Genomic DNA, 21,861 nt, shown 5'->3' with positions numbered 1-21,861 from the left:
AAATGTGTGCCATTTTGTCCAGTGGCATAGCATGTTAATCCCATGATTCTGGGGCACCATTAAAGAAATATTGTCTGTCCCTGAAATCTCGAAAAGGACAATTTCACAGGAGTTCCTTCAGCTCAGCTTTGTCTTTCTGTTTCACAGGAATCACCACAGTGCTGACAATGACAACCATCAGCACTCACCTCAGGGAGACCCTGCCAAAGATCCCTTATGTCAAAGCAATTGATATTTATCTGATGGGTTGCTTTGTGTTTGTATTCCTGGCTCTGCTGGAATATGCCTTTGTAAATTACATCTTTTTTGGTAAAGGCCCTCAGAAAAAGGGAGCAAGCAAACAAGATCAAAGTGCCAATGAGAAGAACAAACTGGAGATGAATAAAGTTCAGGTAATATATTAAACATTCCTAATAATAATAATTTATCCTATGTTTATCATCAATGCAGTACAAAGAGCCCTCAAAGCAGAAAAGAGTTACTTATAAAATTTATTTTATCTTTATTAAGGGTCACACTTAATAAGGATAACTTTTCATTTTACATATTTGGGAACTGAAGATTGCAAAATTTAAATTGAAGGTTATATAGAGTAATATTATATTTTATTAGTCAGTTTTGCATTACTATAACAAAACAACTGAGGCAGGATAAGCTTATAAAGAAAAGAGGTTTATTTAGCTCACAGTTTGGAACTCTTACATTTTAAACAGTGTAGTGCTGACTCTAGCACTATAGTACATAGTAGGAGCATGTGCAAGAGAAATTGGTTACATCACAATGCAGGAACCAGACAGCAATTCAGAGACCCCTTGACTCCTTCAAATCCTTCCCAGGATAGAACCTCCAATAAACCTATCCACATCCCTCTAGGCCGCACATCTTAAGGTCCCACCTTCCAACATTACCACACTGAGAAGCAAGCGTGCAACACACGACACACGAAAGACACACTTAATCCATACATAAAGCATGGTACATACCTAGCCCTGGAATTTGAGCCCACATGAATCATTATTTTAAACTTTAAGTAAAAGAATAAGGCAAGACCTATCTGGTAAATAAATAAGAGCAAGAAAGTGAATACACTCTGTACTCCTAAGTGGAGGTGAAGCTGTAGAAACAGTGCGTACAGCTCCAAAGTAGAACCAAATCATGGGAAACCAGAATAGGAACTCCACAGGGAGTTTTCACAGAAAATCGGGCAAATGTATACCAAATATCTTTTTTAAAAAGACATGTTAAAATAGAGCAGAATGTTTGTATCAGACACACCTTTCCATAAATAAAAAATTGTAAATACTACGAGAAAAATTTAATTCTCCTCATTACATGAGACAGTAACTAAAAACAGGCAAAAACTAGAAAAGAATAAACCCTCCAAAGAAGAGAAGCACACAACGTGAGTCATCAGCTGTGCTTATACACCCTTTTCTCTAGGCCACTTCCACTTTGAGACATGTTGGCATCAGAATTGCAACAGAAAACTGCAGTTGTGTTGGCTGGAGGAGTCAAAGTGTGAATTTTGATCCTTCCAGAGTTTCTGAAATTTTCAGAAATAAGTGAGCCATAGCAGATACTTAAAATCTGGTATAAACTCTCCCAGAATCCATGAATTACAAACTTAGAGTTAAAATGACAAGATGTCCAAAGGCAGGGAATCGTTAATGTCTGAAAAGTAAACGACAACCAAAACATAACAAAGATTTCAGGTTCTGCCTGAAACTCTGTGAGTTAGAGTTTGGAGTTTGATTCCAGCCTATTTAGGGGATGTGTTAAAGATATTAAACTTTCCTTTAAAGTCCCAAAAGGATCACATTTTAGAAGTAAGAAAACAAGTTCTGAAAAAAAAAAAAAAAAGAGATTTCCCTTGGGATAAGGGAGAAACTGAAACATACTGACCAAAATGACTCATAAAACCAAGTCCCCATATTCTAGGTGCTACATTAATAATATCACTTCCAGCCAAAACAAAACCCAATTTTCTTCAGGGAAGATAACATTATCCACAGTGTCTACAGTGCATTATTCAAAACCTGTAGTGTATAATAAAAATTACTAAACCGGAGACCAAACAAGAAAATGTGACTATGGCCAAGAAAAAGATGCAGTACATAGAAATGTACCTTCAAAAACTTCAAATGTTTGTTTCAAAGATACAATTGAAGTCCAGGCTAGGCTTCTCCCAATTTCTCAGAGCACACCATGAAGGCTGCTCTTTTGAGAATGGTTTAACTGATATCCCCACTCTCCATTTATACTTTGTACCCTCTTAATTGTTCTCTGATCCTATACTTTTCTATCATAGGACTTTATTAATAGGGAAGATATGTCTGTTTGCATCCCTCTTGCTAGACGGTAGCTTCCCAAGAACAGGCACCAGGGGCCTTGTCTACTGTGGTTACTGTCTGTCCTCAGAGAACAAGGCAGATACCAAAGAAGCACTTGTAAAATAAATGAATGAATGAATGCTAGAAAGGCTTTCTCCACTGAAGATTAGTTTGTAGAAACCACGCAAGGTACTGAATGTTACATCAAAATGTTTTATAAAATTATTATATATTTATAATAAGAATATCTTCTGCCCAAACTGTGTGACTGTTCCTGTCACTTTGATTTTAATATTAAGTTTACTTCATATGAGATCTCTGGTATCATTTCTGAATTACAGTGTCATATAATATTACATATAGTCTTTAAAAGAGTGGTCTAGATAGGATTTTATTAACTTCTTCATGTTTAAATGTAATAATAATACAGTGTTACTGTATCGTGCAACTTGTTTTAATCATCCCTGCAGTTCCATAGGTTTGGTAGATACTGACTCCCTTATCCTGCTCTGAAACCAGGGGCTCAAAGAGACAGTGTGTCAATAACAAGCTTCACCTGTCCAGTGTATCATTTCCATCAATTAAATTAATAATAAAGATTGTGTGATATTTTAAAATACTACCCTGTGGTTAAATTTTTAAAAAATAGAATATACTAGATTTTCCCTTGAATGGTCGGATGAGCTTCCTTTGTCCTTCTAGATGCTTGTGAAAAGTTAATTTAAATAGCATATATGTTATGTTCCCAGATCATTTTCATTTTGAGGGATTCTTAGTACTTACATGGGCATGCTGGACATGGAGTGCTATTGTTCATGATTATACTTTATTTTTGATGGTCTCCACTGGGCAGTCAGGTCAAGGGGTGTCTGTACCAAAGCTTCAGAAGTGCAAGCCTTGTATTGATTTATATCTCCACCAGCTGCTCTGCAGCATTTTTTAATATGAGTGCAGCTGCCGAATCCAGGCACTAGGACAGTTTCAATCTCCAAGGTGATAAAGATTGTAGATTCATGAACCCCTCAGGCATCATTGGAAACTAAGGATGGTATTTAGAGTTTTGAAAGATAGATTTCACAGCACAACAAGACTTAAGTAAGCTACCTCTGGGATCTTTTTATACTAACCTGGAACTTTTTTAACGGTATGAACTAGCTACACTGCCTGACATCATCAGGAAATGAAATGGATGGAATGGATGTGCAGTGGGTCTGTGACCAGAAACCACTCAAAATCATTCTAACTGCTGAATGACAATGGAAAGTCGACCAGACACTCATTCATAATGTGCAGTTGCAGCCCCAACACACAAAAATAGAATTTTTCCTCAGAATTAGACATTGGTCCTGTGATCTAGTCTCCTTTTTCCTGTTTGTGCTCTCTGTGGTGAATCATCTGAACACTGTCAGGCAGCTTTCTAAATGTAAATCGGCGGTGTGACATGATGAATTCCAGCATGCAAGGGCATGTGCAAGTGGGAATCATAAAGGTAAACAGCTACATCCTTAACTCCAGGTTAGAACAGCTCCATACCTGTTAGCCTTTGATTCTGGATCTCACTTCCGCGTCACTGCCTCACCTTCAGGCCAGATGGAACACTTGCCCTGCCTTTGATGAAGCTCTGACTATTCTCATTTAGCATCTTGAATTGTGGAGAAGTCCAGAATTTCTAATCACTGCTTGTGCTAGTAGCTCACAAACTGCTTCAACCCTTAAATCTCTGCCAAAATCTGGCTTGGTTCAAATCTGTCTTATCCCCAGAATCTTCAACAATTTATTTTTCCTTTGCAAGAATTTCTTGTCCTTCTCCCTCTTCCTCTTCCTTCTTCCTTCCTATTGTTAATTTTTCTCTACCCAAACGTAACAGTCCTTTTGTTAGATGAGAAAGAAATGTAGCTTATTAAACTGGCTCAAGAAATAAAAAAGTAGAGGAACTTGCTTCAGTCCACACAACTAAAGAATCCAGGGATAGTTCTAATTTCATATAAGCCTACATCCAGATATTAAATTAATACTGTTCAGATAGCGTCCTTTTCATCTCTTAATTCTGCTTTCCTTAACATTGGCCTTATTTCAGTAGGTCCTTCCTTCAGGGTGATCTCAAAGTTCCACATTTCTAGTGTCAAGCTCTACAACCCTAGCACAAAAGTACTCTATTATTCATACTTAGTTAAAGAAAAATATTCCAGAATTCAGTCTTCTTCAGGACTAACTGGGATCATATTCTTACACAGAAGTTACTCCTTCCAACCAAGAAGGCTGAAAACATGAAACGTTCAATTATAGACTGCATGCACGGTCCTCGTGCTCAGAAGATGCGACCACATACACTAAAGGAATATTGAGGCAGTGTTCTCAAGTCGGAATGGACTGAAACATGTCAAACCAACTGAGAGCCTGCACAAACAACTAAGACCCTTTCAGGGCTTGTATAAAATGCAGACTTGGAGGACCTCACTCTAGAATGAATGAACTCAAATCTGTATTATTTTCAAGCTTCCTGACTGATTCACATGTACACTAATGTCTGGGAACCATAACCCTGAGGCACGAGAGATTTTAGCCACCCAGTTACCCGGGCCACTGAAGTTCAGACAAAACTCAGAGAGAAGACTCAAAGTTAGACTTTCAGAGTTCCATTTTCAGATCTTTCCTTTAGTTCTGTGAGGACAAGGAGGATGAAGAGTGATGAGTAAATAAAGGCACCTGAGCCAGTATTCCAGTTGAGGTGATTGACAGGGCTATATAACTACATTTTAGATTTCAGATGATGATACCAATGGTAAAGAAAACCACAAGAAGCTAGCCAGGTACAGTGTGGGCAAGAGCATTCCAGGACAGAAGTCCAGCAAGTGAAAATGTCCTCAGAATTAGGGGCTTGAGGGGTCAACTAACAAAAGGCCAGTATGCATGAAGCAGAGAATTCAAGGGCAACAGCACAGCAAATGAGGGAAGAGGTGCTCCCAAAGACAACTCATATGGTATTTGTGTTTAGTGTAAGAAATTTAGATTTCATCCTTCTTTCTTTCTTTTGTCCTTTCTTTGTTTTTTTGTTTATTTTTTGTAGTACTGGGGATTGAACTCAGCTTTTGCACTGACTTACTAATCTAAACCCCAGACCTTTTTAATATTTTTTTGTTATTTTTGAGACAGTCTTGCTAAGTTGCTAAATTGCCCAAGCTGAGCTCAAATTTACAATCCTCCTGTCTCTGCCTTCCATAGTGCCAGGATTACTGGCCTGGATTTATGCTTAAATTTTATGCTATGATGTGGAGAGTGGCTAAAAGATTTAGACAGAAGAGCAATCACCTGGTTTGCATTTTAAAGCATCATTCCAGATGCTATGCAGAGAAAAGCCCATAGGATTGCACTGCTGGAAGAAAAACGTCAACTAAAAGGCAAGAGATGATGTCAGAAAACAGTGGTCAGAACCAAGATGCATTTAACTTGCTAAAACATAGAATGGGGAAAATGGAGAGTAGAAAGAAATTCAGATGTTATGGCTTATATGTAGATGTCTCGCAGAAACCTCATGCAGTAGGAGTTTGGGGAGATGGCTGGCTCTAGAGTGTGTGATGTTGGGATTAAGGATGTGATGCTGGGATTTACTGATAGTGCAATGGTAGGATTAAGGGTGCTCCACTCTGGGTACCCTTAGCACAGGTAGCCTGGACAGAATATAAGAGACAGAAAGAGGGTTGCTATTGTCACTGCTCATTGCTTGTTGCCTGCTACCTCACTGCTTTGCTGTCTTCTTTCCCTCTGCCTGCCATAAACGTTTCTGCTTTGCAATGCCCTCTGCCATGCCATTCTGCCATGGAGCCAGCCAACTATGAACTGAAACCTCTACAAACTGTGAGCCAAAATAAAATTTTCCTCCTTTAACTTTGAGTGCCTGGTATTTTGTCTCTGCAACAAGAAAAGCAAGATACCAGAATAACTTTTCCTACCTTAATAATGCTCTAGAAAATTGCCATTTGCCTCATTTTATCTTTATCATGTTCTCTCTGTATTTCCCACAAAAAATATAACATGTATCTTTTAGGTTTATATGTTTGTACTTGGCCATCTACCTTTCTCAAAATAATAAAGTTGTTTTATTACTTTATTATAAAACTACTACTGCCATTAGTTGTTAGGATACTGTAAAGAGATAAACAGAGCCTCCAACAGTCCCCTCCCACAAGCAAAAGATTTCATAAACTCCAGGCCAAGGGATCAAGGCTTGGCAACAGTGACAAGATAACTGGCAGAGTAATGGCATAGATGTGGTCCGTTCTATGAGAAGGGGGAGGCTGTGGCTTCTAAGGCTTCTGCTCTCTACAGAGAAAGGCAGCCATTCACACTTCATTAACTAGACTGTAAGCTTCTTGAGGACAGTGACCTAGCTCATTCTGCAACTGTTCATCACTTGGTTTCCTCCTCTGTACTTCAGAACTACTCAGTAATATGAATCTCTTTGAATAGCCTATCAAGAAGGAAATAACATATTGTTGGCAAAATAAATTGAGCCTGGAGTTATCCCTCACAGGGTTTTATTTGTTTTGTTTTGTTTTGTTTTGTTTTGGGGGGGGGTTTTCTCCGGTACCGGGAACTGAACTCACGACCTTGCGCTTGCCAGGCAGGCGCTTTTGCCACTGAGCTAAATCCCCAGGCCCCTCACAGGGTTTTAAAACTGCCACTGAAAACAAGATTAGATTTCATTTCAATGACATTTAGATGAGTTTTGCTATATTTATATTTTGAAAATATACACAACAGTTAAATTCAGTGAATGACAACATTTTTCACAACATGGCCAGTTTTGGCAGATGTTGGAGGCAGAGAAAAAAGAGAGAGTGAGTGAGATGGAAGAGTGATAGGGTCTGACACCAAGCTAGAAAATGTACTGGGGGCCAGGGATATAGTTCAGTGGCACAGCACTTGTCTAACAAGCATGAGGGAAGAAAGAGAGAAAGAAAGGAAGGAAAGAAGGGAGAAAGAAAGAAGAAAGAAAGAAAGAAAGAAAGAAAGAAAGAAAGAAAGAAAGAAAGAAAGAAAGAAAGAAAGAAAGAAAGAAAGAAAGAAAGAAAGAGAGAGTATTGGGATATTTGTTTGGGGTTTCTATTTGGTTAAGAAACATAGCTATCGCCCTCATTCTTGCAGACTTCAGCCATGTGAAAACCATCCTCAAGACTTTTGCAATGCCCTTTCTACTGCTCAGGTTCTCCAGAAAAAGTATAACAAATAGAAATACAACCAACACACATATTAAAATAGATTTATTTTGAGGAATTATCTCATGCAACTTTGAGATCTGGCAAGTGTGAAATCTGTAGAGGAGGCTGCAGGCTGGAAAATCATCTGAGAGTTACTGTTCTGATCTTGAATCCAAAACCTGCTGGTTATGCTCGGACCTCAGGCAGATTTTTCTGTTTAATAGTTCTGAGGCAAAATTTCTTTTCCTCATGAATCTTCAGTTTTTGCTTTTAAGGCTGTCAGCCTGTACTGTGAGGCCACTCACATTGAGAAGTATAATCTCCTTTACTTACAATAGATGTAAATGTCAGTCATACCTGCAAAATACCTTCACAGCAACATCAACACCAACTAAAGACCATAGACTAGCCAAGCTGACAGATAAAATTAACCATCATTCCTATTACCACCTGACTTAATATTCATTCACTCAACAGTTAGCCCTACATTCCAAGCCCTTTTCTCAACTTGAATAAGACAAATTCTAATGGGACATTAGAGAAAGAACACGTTAGACAGGAAGAGAGAAGATCAAGAGTTCTCTTTTGACCTTTTTGAGATTGAATGCCTTCAAATATCCACTTTGCTCTATAATAAGCTCCAAAAGAATATAAAGAAATGTGAATGAATTGTGGTAATAAAATTTGAGCATGAGTATAATGTTAAGAAAAACATGACTCAAATCACCATGAATGTGTGATAGCTTTATTTTCTAAATACATTAAAAGAACTACAGTTGTTTCATTTTCTTGGTAATGCTGCCTGATCTTTTAAAAAACTAATTTTGCAGGGATAGAAGGTACTGTATGTTGTCCTCCATAAGAATATAAGCTCTTCGTCTGCTCTATTCACTTTTTAGGATTGTCATGTCCTCAGATTTAGAATTTAAAAACAAGATTGTGTCCTTCATAAGCACTGTACTGCCAGAAGATTGTTCACCAGCCAGAAGCTGGCTGTTCCCCCTTATCTCAGGTCTTTATTTAATAAGACCCCATTATGTGTGAGCCCCTCTAAAATTTGCTGTAGTCAGTCAGCCCCAAGACCAGATATCAAGCTTGTAATGGTTACTACATTATGCCAATTTGAGAAGTCTAGAAGCTTAACTATATAACTCAGCACTTCTACATCCTAGAGTATAGAGGACATGCCCTTACCACTCTAGGATATTGTTCATTGTGTCAAGTTGAGAAGTTTAGAAGTTTAACTAAGTGACTCAGCAGGACACCAGGGTCCTTACTTTGTAAATATCCTGAGCCTTTGCAAGAGGAGGGAAAGGAAATGATATGAGTGCTATACCCACCTGAGAACAAGTAGCCTGCTTACAATATAAGGGAGAAAAAGAGGCTTGCTCTCCCCTTTTGCTCTTGTTGCTTTTTCTGTCTTCTGCCACCATGAACTACTGCCACTCAGCCACGCCTCCTTGCTTTGAAGCCAGCTGATTATGGACTGAAAGCTCTACAAACTGTGGGCTAAATAAACATTTCCCACCTTAATTTTGGGTGTCAGGTATTTTGTCTCAGCAACAAGAGAAAAGTAACCAAGACAAAGATCTGGTGGAAGGAAGATGAGAAAAAAGCAACAGTGCCTGAGCCAGAGCAAGCACTCTACAAACATTTACTGAATAAATGAGGGAGTGAATGAATGAACTCATAATATCCTAAATATTTCTCTATGTTCCAGTTACTTCTTGTAGTTTAGCAGTACTCTTAGCAAGCCTTTGGGCCTGCACACTTAAAGCCACAACCTCTGCTTTTCATTATTAATCATCTGCAACACCCACTTAGATCATCTATCAGAAATGTAAGAGAGAAGTCTTGTTCATTGGTCCTACTAAAGCCTTAATGATGATGTTCTTTTGCCTATATTTAGATTTAATGGTGCTCTAAAGTTTAAAAAAAGTTCAGTTATGTGGGTTTGATGAATATAGTTAAAATAATGCAGTCATTCCCTCCAATATTAAGCAGACACTCTGCCTCAGTCACTGGAACTGGAACTTCCTTCCCCACAAGTGCAGCAGAGTTGATTGCCAACATTGCAGTCAACACTGTTCCCTCTCTATAAGCCAATCAGAAGGAAAGAAAACCTCCAGGAGGAACCAAACATCCCTCTCCTACTCCAAATACGTCTCTTGGGTTGGTCAGTGCCAAGTGTTGAGAAGACAGCAGAAAAGAAGCTGGATGTGGTGTGACCTTCAGTATCCCCTCAGAAACTGGGATAGGATTTCCCTTCCTTTCCACTGGACAAATATTTCTATATCAGCAATACTTTAGAAAATCTAATAGTCTGTACGTATGCTAAAAATCCACCATATTAACATTTTTTTGTTTCAGTTTCTTGTACCTCATAGTTTATAAATCTTCATTATCTGAATGACACTGAATTTAAATGTTATACCCCCATGAACTAGCTAATATTTGACAATTGCAGAGAACACAAGGTAAAATGTGGCTTCTTGCTATTTCTAAAAATGGAAGGAAAAAAACATTTTCTTTGTGGATAATATTTTTAGAAAGCTGCATCATTTGTGGATATAAAGATACACTGGATTTTTTTACACGGTTAAGGTGAAGGAAAAGCCGCTGTTCTTCAAGTGGTAGGGATTAGGGCAGTGGCAAATGTAGTGACAGAACTAGATTCATTAATTTATATGTCAAATGACTTAGAGCTATGATTTCCAGCTCAATGATAGGAAATACTTTGAGGGATTTTTGCAAACAAATAAACCTCATAAAATCTTTAGGTTCTTTTGAATCTGCAGTGAGGCTAGCCAAAATATCTTAATAAACCATACTTTTTCATGATCTCTGTTGAATGAGAAGTACCTCCCTGCTTCACTGTATGATTCTAAATTCTATAAGCTTGTTCAAAGAGATTCATAACAATAATGTAACTTAATGATGGATAGATCAAGCGATTCAGTTTTACAAGTTGTGTGTTGCTTTTTAGAATGTTGGGTCCTCCACCTGGAATGTTCTCCATGATCAAAGACTGCAAAGGATTGGAAACAACTCTTGAGATTATCTAAGAAAAACCTTCCATTTATATATGAGGACACTAAAATCCAGACTTACACAAAGTTATTTCTCAGACATGAATAACAAACCCAAGATGATAACAAAGCTTTCAGCTCCCAGTCCTTTGTTCTCCTGTCGACACTAGATTCTGTACTAGCCCCGTAGTTCATGAAGCCTTCTGTGCCCTCCAGTGATTTCACTGTGATGAACGTCTTACCATGTACCCATGTGGCAGCATTTGGTTAAAAGCTCTTCATTGCCATTCTGATTATTATGCGTTAACCATGTACTTCTAAAGAGATCATTATCTCTTAAGGACAAAAATTCGTGTTTTTTCCCTTGGCTATCCCACAGTACCTAGAAAAATCATGTGTTCTGTTTTTCCCCTTCTAAGATATTCTTCCCCATTCAATGAAGTCAACATTTTTCTCTTTGTCACCTCAATCTTACTATCATTACTAGCACTAATTTTCATATTTGTGACTTTTTCAGCAATAGACTTACAGTATGTTATATACACGTGTGCACGCACACACACTTAGGTAAGATACAGCAGCTAGTGCACCATCTCCAGTGAACTTCACCATTACCCAAACTTAAGCCTCAAGGAAAATCAGCACATCCTTATATCAGATGGCTCTATCACTCAGAAATGTCCTACTTTCCTGATCACCATGTATTAAATTTCCAGTTTTGAAGGCATTTAGCTATACTTCCACATCTGTGACTTTGTCACAAAAAAATCTGCCGTCATCAATTCTTCTTTCCCATAGAGTCTCTTTCACTTTCACTTCACACCCTATCCTGATATGTGTGGGCTAATGTTCTATTTCCTTTCTTGCTTGGAACTACAAACCTTTAAAAAAAGAGAATCTGTATAAACTGCTTTCATCTCCCTCCATCACTACCGTTCTTAATCCTTTATAATCTAACTTCCACTTCAGCTTTGTCCTAAACCCACAGTGGTCTGTTGGTAAATCAGTAAGCATTTTCTACAACTTCATTTCCCCACTGTCTCTGAGAAATACTGCTGACTACTCTTTCCTTTTGACTACTTTCCTTCTTCTTTGAATTCTCCATCATTGCATTCTCTTATTCTTCTCCTGCCTTTTTGTTGTCCTTGTCTCTTTCATTAACTTGTATTCTAGTCTTTAAATCATATCAGTTCCCAAATTATACCAGTTGTCACTACATACATAAATAATACTAGCTGGGTGCTACCACCAGGATGACTAATGTATATTACGTATTCAGTACAATTAACAAGTTTTTTCTTACCAAGGTGTACCACACACTGAATTCCCCATTTCTGCTAATGATAATCTAATCCACTCAGCTCAGCAAGCTGAAAATTTCCAAATTGCCTTCTTTACCTTACTCTGTAAATCCAATCAGGTTAATTATATTTCAGGTTTAATTCTTTTCACAGATCCCTCTTTGGTGTAGTTCCTTCTTTCCTTTCATTGTAATGCCCTACCGCTTATGGATCCTCCAAGGGAGAAAGTTGTATATAAATGTAAAAATCTGTTTCAATACACAATAATATATGCTTAAGAATAGGGGACTAGAAAAGACCAGTGGTCTCTAACTAGCTGTCCAAATAACAAGTCTGACACGAATGTATTGCTTAGCCAAAGACCATGTTTACGATCTTGAGAATTCAAATACAAACCTAGATGCTTAGATTCTCCAGCAACGTTGGATCCATAGTTATCCGCTGGATCTGACTTGCAGTGACTGACTTCGACATCTACTCAACCATATCCTTACCATTGCCTAGCTGCACTCAATTATTATACTAAACTGCCTCCACTGAACCATGCTTCTCAGTACCAACAGGCATCTGAGCTTGTAAATTCTTTTAAAGTCACTGCTAAGGGTTTTGATGTTAAGAATAGTAATTGTTCAACATACATCCTTGTCTCCTGACACTGTATCTGGCGCACTCAGAGTTGGGAGAAAGTTTCTGAGGTTACTATTGTAAGGAAAAGTACAAAGGTACACAGACAAAGTAAGACTTAAATTCAGCCTTGCAGGAAACATTGATTTGATTAACGTGCAAAGAGGAAAGAAAGCAATATTTGAGGCAAAGAGCACCCTATATGTTAATTCCAAGCTGGGTGGTTATTTGCTTAATCTTAGGCAATTTCCTTAACTTCTCTGAGGCTTAGTTTCCTTATCACTTGAACTAGCATAACATTATATGTGTCACAGTGCTGCTATGAGAAATAATTGAAATAAATTACAGAATAGGATAAAGACATAGCAGTTGTTAACAAAAAACCATCCTAAATAAAGAAACCAGTAGATGTAGGAAAAGAGTCAGGGTAGAATGAGTAGCCCAGCTAGACTGGAAATAATAGATAGGATAGATAAATACACATCTATTATCCTTCTTTCTATCTAGAAGGAAATAATAGATAAGAATTGAAAGAGAAAGACAGACTCAATCCAATGACCATTTCTCTCTGTATCCAACTCAAGGCTTAAAGCTCAAGGCTTCACCAAATTCACTGCAGGATGTAACCAAAGTCAAGGATTGTGAAGTACTCCCTGCTCATTACAGTGCATGAACTTGAGTCAGATAGACATGGCTTCTAATCTCAGGTCCAGTACTTACTAGATAAGTGAGTTTGAGCTAGATTGTTACATATTCTCTCGTTTATCTTATTTATAAAATGGGGATGGAATGGCTGACCTTCTACAGTAGCAAGATGGTGAGTATAAACAAATAGCAAGTACAAAGCGTTACGGTAGGCACGCGGTAGACAATGAATCTCTAGTCTGTACTGTGGACACCACCACTATGAATTCACTTCTGCTCCTTTCTTTGCTCTCCTTTTTGCTTTTTCCCATGCTTCGTTTCTCTGCCAGTTTCTTCATTGGGCTCCTTTTGCCTCCTGTGCTTCCAGCAAGTGTTTACTGAGACTAATCTTATTCTAAAGTGTTTATTATAAGCCAGGCACTATGCAGATTCCATTAGCTTTAACTGTAACTGCTTATACTGCCCTCGGAAGTACTTCAAACATGTGCATGTTTGAGCCAGGAACCTTCCAGGTAAATCACTTTGCGAAGTATACCAGCACAAAAGTAAACAAAGCCACCTTGTAGTCTAACATGTGCTTGCATGACCTACAGTTCCAAAGTATCTGAATGAGCACAGCATAGCAAATGACCAGGAAATCTGGGATAGGACAGAAAGATTGCCTGACTGGCAGAAAGCAGCAGAGGACAATGGCAAGAAACAACAGTCTGGGTAAAGCCAGCTATATCCTTGGATCCATTAATCCCATTTCTAGCAATTTAGCCTGGAGAGATAATTATGGATACAACAATTTAACTAAAAGATATTTCCCCTAGTCTTGTTTATAACACTGTAAAAGTAAAACAAACCTTAACATCTGACTATAGATTAACTCGATCATGGTTTATCCACATAAACTATTACTAAATAATGTCACAGAAAGATATCTGTTAACATGGAAAGGTGAGCAGGTTATATTAATAACTGACAAAGGCAGGTTTGCTAGGTGAAGTGTATGGCTGACCACGTGTTTGTGAGTATACATTAACAGAAAAGACTGGGATTGATTATGAAGGTGCAATATGAATTTTTACTTTTTTTCTAGCTTTTTTTCCATGTACCATATTTATAGCAAGAAGAAATGACATACACACTCATACACACACACGTTTTCTGAATGGAGACATGATAGCTAGATAATTAGCAAGATAAACGATACAGAAAGAAGAGAAAGGAAATTAGGGAGGGAAGAAAGAAAATACAAAAGGAAAAGAAAAGCTCTTACATGCAGGAGACACATAGATCCTGGTGTCTATCAAAAATGATTAAGGGCAAAACAAAAAAATAAATGGTTAAGGGGAAGCCGAGGGTGGAGGGTGAACAGCTATTCTGAAGGCTGAGGCTCGAGGTCAAACTGGGCTATTTAGCAAGACCCTGTCTCAAAATTTAAAAGGAAAAATTTTTTTAAGGGCTGGGGATATAGTTCAGTATGAGGCTGTGGGTATATCTCCCCCAGTATCGCAGTAAATACACATCTATCCATCCATACACACATACACACATACATACATACGTACAATGAGCCCTGTGTTGTGTCATCCGTAACAATTTTATGGAAAATCAGTGCCCTGGCTGAGCCTGTCGTCCCTACCTCCTTCAGGTTGACGCTCACGGCAACATTCTCCTCAGCACCCTGGAAATCAGGAACGAGACCAGCGGCTCTGAAGTGCTCACGGGCGTGAGTGACCCCAAGGCCACCATGTACTCCTACGACAGCGCCAGCATCCAGTACCGCAAGCCCATGAGCAGCCGCGAGGGCTACGGGCGCGCCCTGGACCGGCACGGGGTGCCCAGCAAGGGGCGCATCCGCCGGCGCGCCTCCCAGCTCAAAGTCAAAATCCCCGACTTGACTGATGTCAATTCCATCGACAAGTGGTCCCGAATGTTCTTCCCCATCACCTTTTCCCTTTTTAACGTCGTTTATTGGCTTTATTACGTACACTAAGGTCTGTCTTAAAGGTTCAATTTAGACTACTTTCCTCTTCTCTTGGTTTTTAACCCCGCAGGTCCCCAACAGCGACATCGCTGTGTCTTCTGAGGTAAGAGATGCAGCCATCCCACTGAGTTTAGGTCTTGCGTACCGACTTTATTACTGCACCGTGTTTACTTCAAGAAAAACAAAACAAAACCAACAACAACTGTTTTTTTCCAGTCTACTGTGGTCCAGGTTATCAGCTCTTGAAAGAGCTCTATTAATTGCCATGTTTACAAACAAAGACAAAGAGAGCAGTTAGATAGGTAGATCTTTAGCAGTCTTTCCTAGTTGCCCTGGATTTTATTGATTTATTTTTAAATGCAAACAAAAAGAGGACCTTGCTGTCCCTCTGCACTACTTCCTGGTAACCTGAAACAATCTCATGCTGCTAAAACAACAACAACAACAACAAACAAACAAAAAAAAAAAACTAAAAAACACAACAAAACAAAGAAACTACTACAGCCACAATTTCCAGGATCTCAGAAGAAAAAACAAAAGCCATTGATAATTACAGATTTCCAGGAAGAGGGGAAAACCAAAGGGAGCTTCCTAGGAAAGTAAGGAAGGTTCCTTTTGTTCTTAAGTTCCCCAGAACCCCTTGTGGAAGGGCTGCTCAGTTCCATGGAAGTGGAGGGAGGATTTGATAAGGGCTGGTCATGGCTGCTCGCACTCAACCTCGGTCTTTCCCTCACCAGAAGGCTGGATTTCCTTAGAAATGCTTCTTTTTCAGAAGTCCACACAGATGTACAATGAACATTAGAATGTAGTCTGGCAAAACTGACAGCCATTGAGAACATTTTTCTTCTCCTCTTGAGAATGAAGTGTTGGGACAGAGGGATGTCAACCCTGACTGAAAATTTCCATGAGCAGCCCTGAATTCATCTTATGAGTCTGGAATCCTTTGAGGTTGGGCTATGAAGCCATCCTATGACATTTCCACAGTTCCTTCTCCAGAGAGATAAACGATATGTGGGATAAGGCAGGGAAGACTTTGAAGGAGGGGATGGAAAGCAATTTTTGCTTAAGAAAAAAGTTGCCCTTTTGGTAAGGAAGGCAAAATGTATGTGCTGTGGAAGGGGGTCTGGGAAGTTATCTAAACGGCCAAATCTTAAATAGTGTATATTCCTTAGCCTTCCAGAGAGCAGTAGCTAATGGTGACAAGCTCATCACACAGGTGTCAACGGATACATGATGGCTCTGCTCGCTGAGCTCCACATTCCAAGCTCTGGAATGAATGATTGGGGAAATGTATACTCACCCATATGGGTACTGTTCGCCTCCAAAGCCAGAAAACTTCTGAGGTAGCAAAACCAGATAAAAATAACAGCAATGATAAAAGCAGTGGGCTTTCAAACATGTGCACCAGCCCCCAAGCATGTGGATCCTGTCTACACTCATAATCACTATCATTCTTGCTCTGCCTTATCTCTGCTCATGTATTACTCTGGGTTCTGGTTCACATGACCTTCAATAGTGCAACACATTTCTAAACATGTCCAACCAGCTACAGTTGAAATTTTTCCAATTTTATGTCATTTAAATCTATTTTTTTTCAGTTTGCCTATCTAAAACTTCTGTATATTCATTTGCAAGGTTGAGTGATAGCCCTACTTTGACCAACCAGTGAGAGAGGTGATTTGGCACCTGATCCATGAATGTAAGACAGGGTTGAGGTATTAATAGGGAAAGTTGTCTCATTTGATGAGCTGACTTTCTCCCTAAATCTGTGGGAAGGATTTATGTATAGAATAACATAAACTACTGGAAATTATAGTCATAATTGGAGAGATAAAGCTAAATTCCTACAGGCGGGCCCAGAGAGAGTTGAAATATTCTTTCAGAAAGAAGAGAAAAGTAAATAGGGATGGCTGCATAATGTACATTAGTAAGAATATGAAAACTCCACTTTAACTAGAAAAATGATCTCAATGGTTTCATCAGGAATTAGTAGAGTTATGAGGACCAGGTCTTTATTTAGGTTTTCAGTTGTGTGAACACACTTCCATGGTCAAAGTAATACCTAGCCCGTGGGTAAGAAGACATCTATTTTGAAATTCTGTTCAGTTCTTTTGCAGGGTGAGATGCTTTGCCATTGTAAAATGCTCTAACAAGACAGAATGTGGCCATGTCAGTAATTGTAAGGTTAATAATCCTAGTGATCATCCAAGAACCACTGTGTAGCCATTTATTTTAAACATAGGAAGAAACATTTCTGACTGGTGCCTAACAGAAACGAATAATTCTGATGTCAAAGCTCTTTAAAGCACTTTTAGTGATGAAATGTTAAATCAGAAAGTAAGTATCCGTAATCTATGCTCCTTAAAAAAACAATTTCTCTTTATCTGCTTAGATCATTCTTCTTGGAAAAGATTGAGGTAATTTGTATTTTCATTATTATCTCTATCTTACATTGAAAAATCTGAAGTATTTTTTCCTGTAGTTTTACATGTAAAATATCTTCTGAAAACAAGAGAGAGAATATTTTGAGCTCTTGTATTTTAACCTTTGTAAAATGTAAAATTACAACTGAAGCTACCCACAGGACACAAAGTGGTATCCTCATCCAGGCAGTAGAGAGATCACAGCCCCTATTATGAATATTTTATCAAACAGCTCTAATTTTAGAGGCAATAGCAAACAGGTGAATGGAGACATTTCCATGCTCATGATTAATGACCTCTGTTCCCACTTCCTTCTTTTGCACACTTTCCAGACCAATCTTTTCCACCTTGGCTCTCCTCTTGGCTAAATTCTCCCCTTCTAGGTTGAACAAAGCATGGGAAAAAATCCTCCCTTCTCTGGCTGTCTCCCTTGTCTTGCCCCAGTTGGTGTACATAAAACATAATAGTTGTGAAACATCCTTAAATGCCCTCATACCAGCCCCTATTCTTGAAAGTTTCCGATTACTACATTATACAAAGGTTACTATTTAATTACTCTTAGATTGTTTTCTTTTTGCCATGAAAAGAGCCATTACCCCCTATATTACTTAAGTGGCAGAAGAGGTTGAAAAACTCCACAGCCTCACTCTCAGGCCACAGTCATGTCCCAGGAACCCCACACTCACAGTTCATCAACTGTGACACGGACTGTAGATTTAATGTGTGCAGATGCAGCAGAAACCCCATCTTTCACTTGACAATGAGGACTACACACTCATTCCTTCTATTCACATTCCTTGTCTTAAAATTCGCAGAGATGACATGGACGTTATGCTTACCAACTATGTGAATCAAAGACCCAGGTAAAGACTTATTTGTGCTTGAATTATCCAGAATTATTGCTTCCATCCTCTCTATCACCAAAAAGAAATAGCAGCCTGGTCAGTACTTCTGCCTGCTGACATCCTGTGTTTCTATACTCGCCATTTTTACTGTGCATTACAGCCAATGAGGGTTCTCGAAAATGCAAACAAAAATACGGTGCGGAGCTTAAATTTGATTTAAGGGTCCAAGAACAGGCTTTCCTTTTTAAAAGCATTATGCACAATACATAGAAATATGAACTAAATTCCATCTTTCTAAAAATCAATGACTATTTTATAAATATTCATTTAGGAAAGAGCTCAACTATGATCTGCCAAGTTAAACAAACAAAAAAAGATGTATATAAAATGCTTCTGGAAGGAAGTGATCTCCAGAATTTCTTCTATGGACAATTTTGAGTAGTATCTTAACAAACAGTGATGTGTCACCATTTCTTTTCCTAAATAAAATATACTCATATGTCCCACAAGGGAGGCAAAAGGAAAGCGCAAGCATGAGCTCAAGCTGCTTCACACCATCAGGGTGCTGGGATGAAGAAAGCCACAGAATAAACAAGAATACGTTTCCTGAAAGCCAGCAGAAAGCAAAGGCATTTGTTAATGGAAACAGAGTGTAGATTATGGTGTAAACTTCCTTGTAAATTCTGTACATAGTTCATTGAACCGTTCCCTGTGGCGTGGTGGTCCTCGGCTTTGGGTGGATGTTTGAAAAATCTGAACATTGTAAATAACGTCAGCTTATAAAGCATTTGTTTTTATTCATGAAGTGAAATGACTAGTGATTTGGGCCCAAACCACAACCTTTTCAGCTCTTGCTCTTTTTCTGCCGTTGTGTGTGTGCAGTTGTGTAACCCTGCTGTAAGCCATAGCCAGGTATCTGTGGTCACTGCCTCATGCTCCTACGCCACTGTAAGGAACAGCAGCTGCCAGAGGCCGCAAGCCTGCAGGACCCAGGAACAGCGCACCAGCAGAAACGGAAACTGGGCCCAGCTGCTCCTGGAACCATGTTGTGAAAAGTAGATGTGTTCCTATCAGTCACTTGTGGCTATTCATACCTTCAGATACTAAATTATCCATGCCATTGAGGGGTCAGGAATGGAAGAGATGCTTAAAATTCACAGGTGATCCAAAGCTTCCTTTGTGCCAATAGCTTTAGCTTCTACCTTTTCTACCATGTTTTCCACAACTTTTCAATAAGAATAAGAATGAACAAAAGGGATGACTTGATCCCTTCAAATGACCAAAATTGTAGAAAGGAGCAAAGGACAGTATAGTAAATGGCCTTATTGCACTAACTGGCTGACTGATTTCCAAAATATCCAGAGGATCTTTGCCATTATTGTTTAAAGATACAGAAAAGAACAGTATTGGTATAAACTGACTGGTAATTAAAAATGACAAGGATTCTTTCAACTGAGGGCAGTTGCTAGTTAAACTTTATTAAAAACTGCCTGGTAATTTAATATTCTGAAATATATTTTCTCCTAGTACTGATATTTCTGAAAGAATCTACAGAATGTGGGATAGTGTACCATAAGATGTGTTTCCATGAAAATTGGCAGTCCCAGAAGGAGTGAGGGTATCTACAGAAATTCAGACTATCCAAGCAATTGGGACAGAAACTGGCTTATTAGTATTATGTTAAAAAGAACAGTGCTCTCCTCAATGTAAGGCATTAGTAAGATAAGGCCTAGGAGTGTATACACAGGGAACCACTATTGTTCCAAAATGTATCTATAGGGTTTACCATCAAGTGAATTTTTTAAAAAATACCTTATTTGAAGTAATGAGATTGGTCAATTTCTAGTTCCAGAACACATTTTGCTTTTATTTTAAACAAACTTTTTTTAGATAATTGAAGTCAACTAAACTAATAGAAAACTTAATTGCTGAAGGCTACAATTACACAAACAAGCATTTGAAAGGAATTATTTTCAGCAAAAGAATTGCAAACCAGAAAACAATAAGTTCCTAGAAAGGTAAAGGTGAAGAGTTTTGTGTTTCTTTTACTTTTTTTAATACCAAGAATTTCCATTTGTATTTAAGGGGTCTAAGAATTGTTTGTTTGGGTTATGTTTGATTCTTTTTGTTCTTTTTGATAATTAAAACACTTATTGGTATGTCAGAGGATTCAGTTATTTCTGATTAATCTCTAGACCCTTTGCATATCCTGGACTCATCACTAAAGCTAAAGTAGAATCAATGTGGGAAAACTAGATACATTTCTGAACCACTTGAGAAAGAAAAGCATTCTCTTGTACACTCCACTTGCACTTCCTGTCCTAGAGACAATCAAAAAGTAAATAAATAGATAAAAGAGAGAGCAAATAGCATTATTCATTTGCCTTAGGAATACAGGGTCATAGCTTTAGTGGCTTAAAAGAGTCCCATTCAAAAGCCAAAGTGTGAACCAGAGCAACCAGCATTGCTGCCTGGCTCTTGCTTCTTCCTGGATTTTCTTTAAAGAGAATCAGGGAAGAAGAGACATTCCCAGTGTAATTTTTATACATGCAAATTATTAAACTCTGATATGTGTGTGTACTTTGCAATTTTGGTTTGTGCAAATTAGATGATCTCTTCTGTCTTCATTCCTTCCTCCATCCTGCCTCATGTTAACCCACTACAGTTGATTTAATTTTCCTCTCTCATTTCCAAACTTCAAAAGTTATCTTGCCCTTAAACAGCTGAAAGCCTTGACTTCTGAGACAAGTATCAGGTATCTTCAGTTTAACTCACAAAATGATGAATTTTAGTAATTTTTCTACTTCCTACTCAATAGAGGCTTTTAAAGGTCTTCAGAGGGAAGTTATGTAGTCATAGCAGTCCCCACTGAACTGCCTTAGGCTGTTTTTATTTTCTGTTTCTCTGTTCCTTATGTAAAAAGTACATGTGCCTACATAAACCTTCTCTCATCTTATTTCAGAATACAGTGCAAATGAAATCATTAGGTCAACCTGTGAAAATTTACATTATTGAACCAAAATTTGAAAACAAGGTCATCTTCTGCATATAATGTGATGAATACACTCTGCACTAGTCCTTCTCCATCAGACTTATCTACCCATGCTTCCAGTCTTGACTTGCACCATTTGAAAATTTATTATTATTCCTCCTAGAAGAACTTATCATTCAAGCAGCATACCACTGGTGACAGGCAATCCTTTAGGAACTGGGCCCACTTTAACCTTTCTGTACCTTATTCCTACTACAAATTTCTACTTCTATGTATGATTTTACTCACTCCTCCTCAGCCTCCTAAAGATGTTAAATATAGTTGCCAATGGGATAGGTACTAATGCAGCCTGTCTAAATTACCACCATCAAATTATGTAGAACACCTTTTTTCTTTTTTTTTTTTTTTTTTTTTTTTTTTTTGGTTTTTCTCCAGTACCAGGAACCGAACTCACGACCTTGCGCTTGCCAGGCAGGCGCTTTGCCGCTGAGCTAAATCC

At 38.4% G+C, this 21,861-nt stretch overlaps 1 protein-coding gene across 3 annotated transcripts in view; it reads left to right on the top strand.

Moving 5' to 3' along the window:
* Gabrb1 (gamma-aminobutyric acid (GABA) A receptor, beta 1) overlaps positions 1-21,748 on the top strand; it is a 388,069-nt gene extending 366,321 nt beyond the window's left edge. For 2 of the 3 annotated variants that reach the window (XM_005391892.2, XM_013518091.1), the window contains 2 exons: positions 148-392; positions 14,767-21,748. In XM_005391892.2, the coding sequence (XP_005391949.1) occupies positions 148-392; positions 14,767-15,111 (590 nt within the window). In that variant the 3' untranslated portion in view covers positions 15,112-21,748. The remainder of the gene's footprint in view (positions 1-147; positions 393-14,766) is intronic. The other variant, XM_013518089.1, reaches the window with a different exon arrangement.
* Positions 21,749-21,861: the final 113 nt, after the last annotated feature.

This window comes from Chinchilla lanigera, unplaced genomic scaffold, assembly GCF_000276665.1.
Source record: "Chinchilla lanigera isolate Chin_1 unplaced genomic scaffold, ChiLan1.0 scaffold00042, whole genome shotgun sequence".
NCBI classification, from domain to species: Eukaryota; Metazoa; Chordata; class Mammalia; order Rodentia; family Chinchillidae; genus Chinchilla; species Chinchilla lanigera.
The sequence above is the reverse complement of the archived record's forward strand: the minus strand, read 5'-3'. Positions and strand labels throughout refer to the sequence as shown.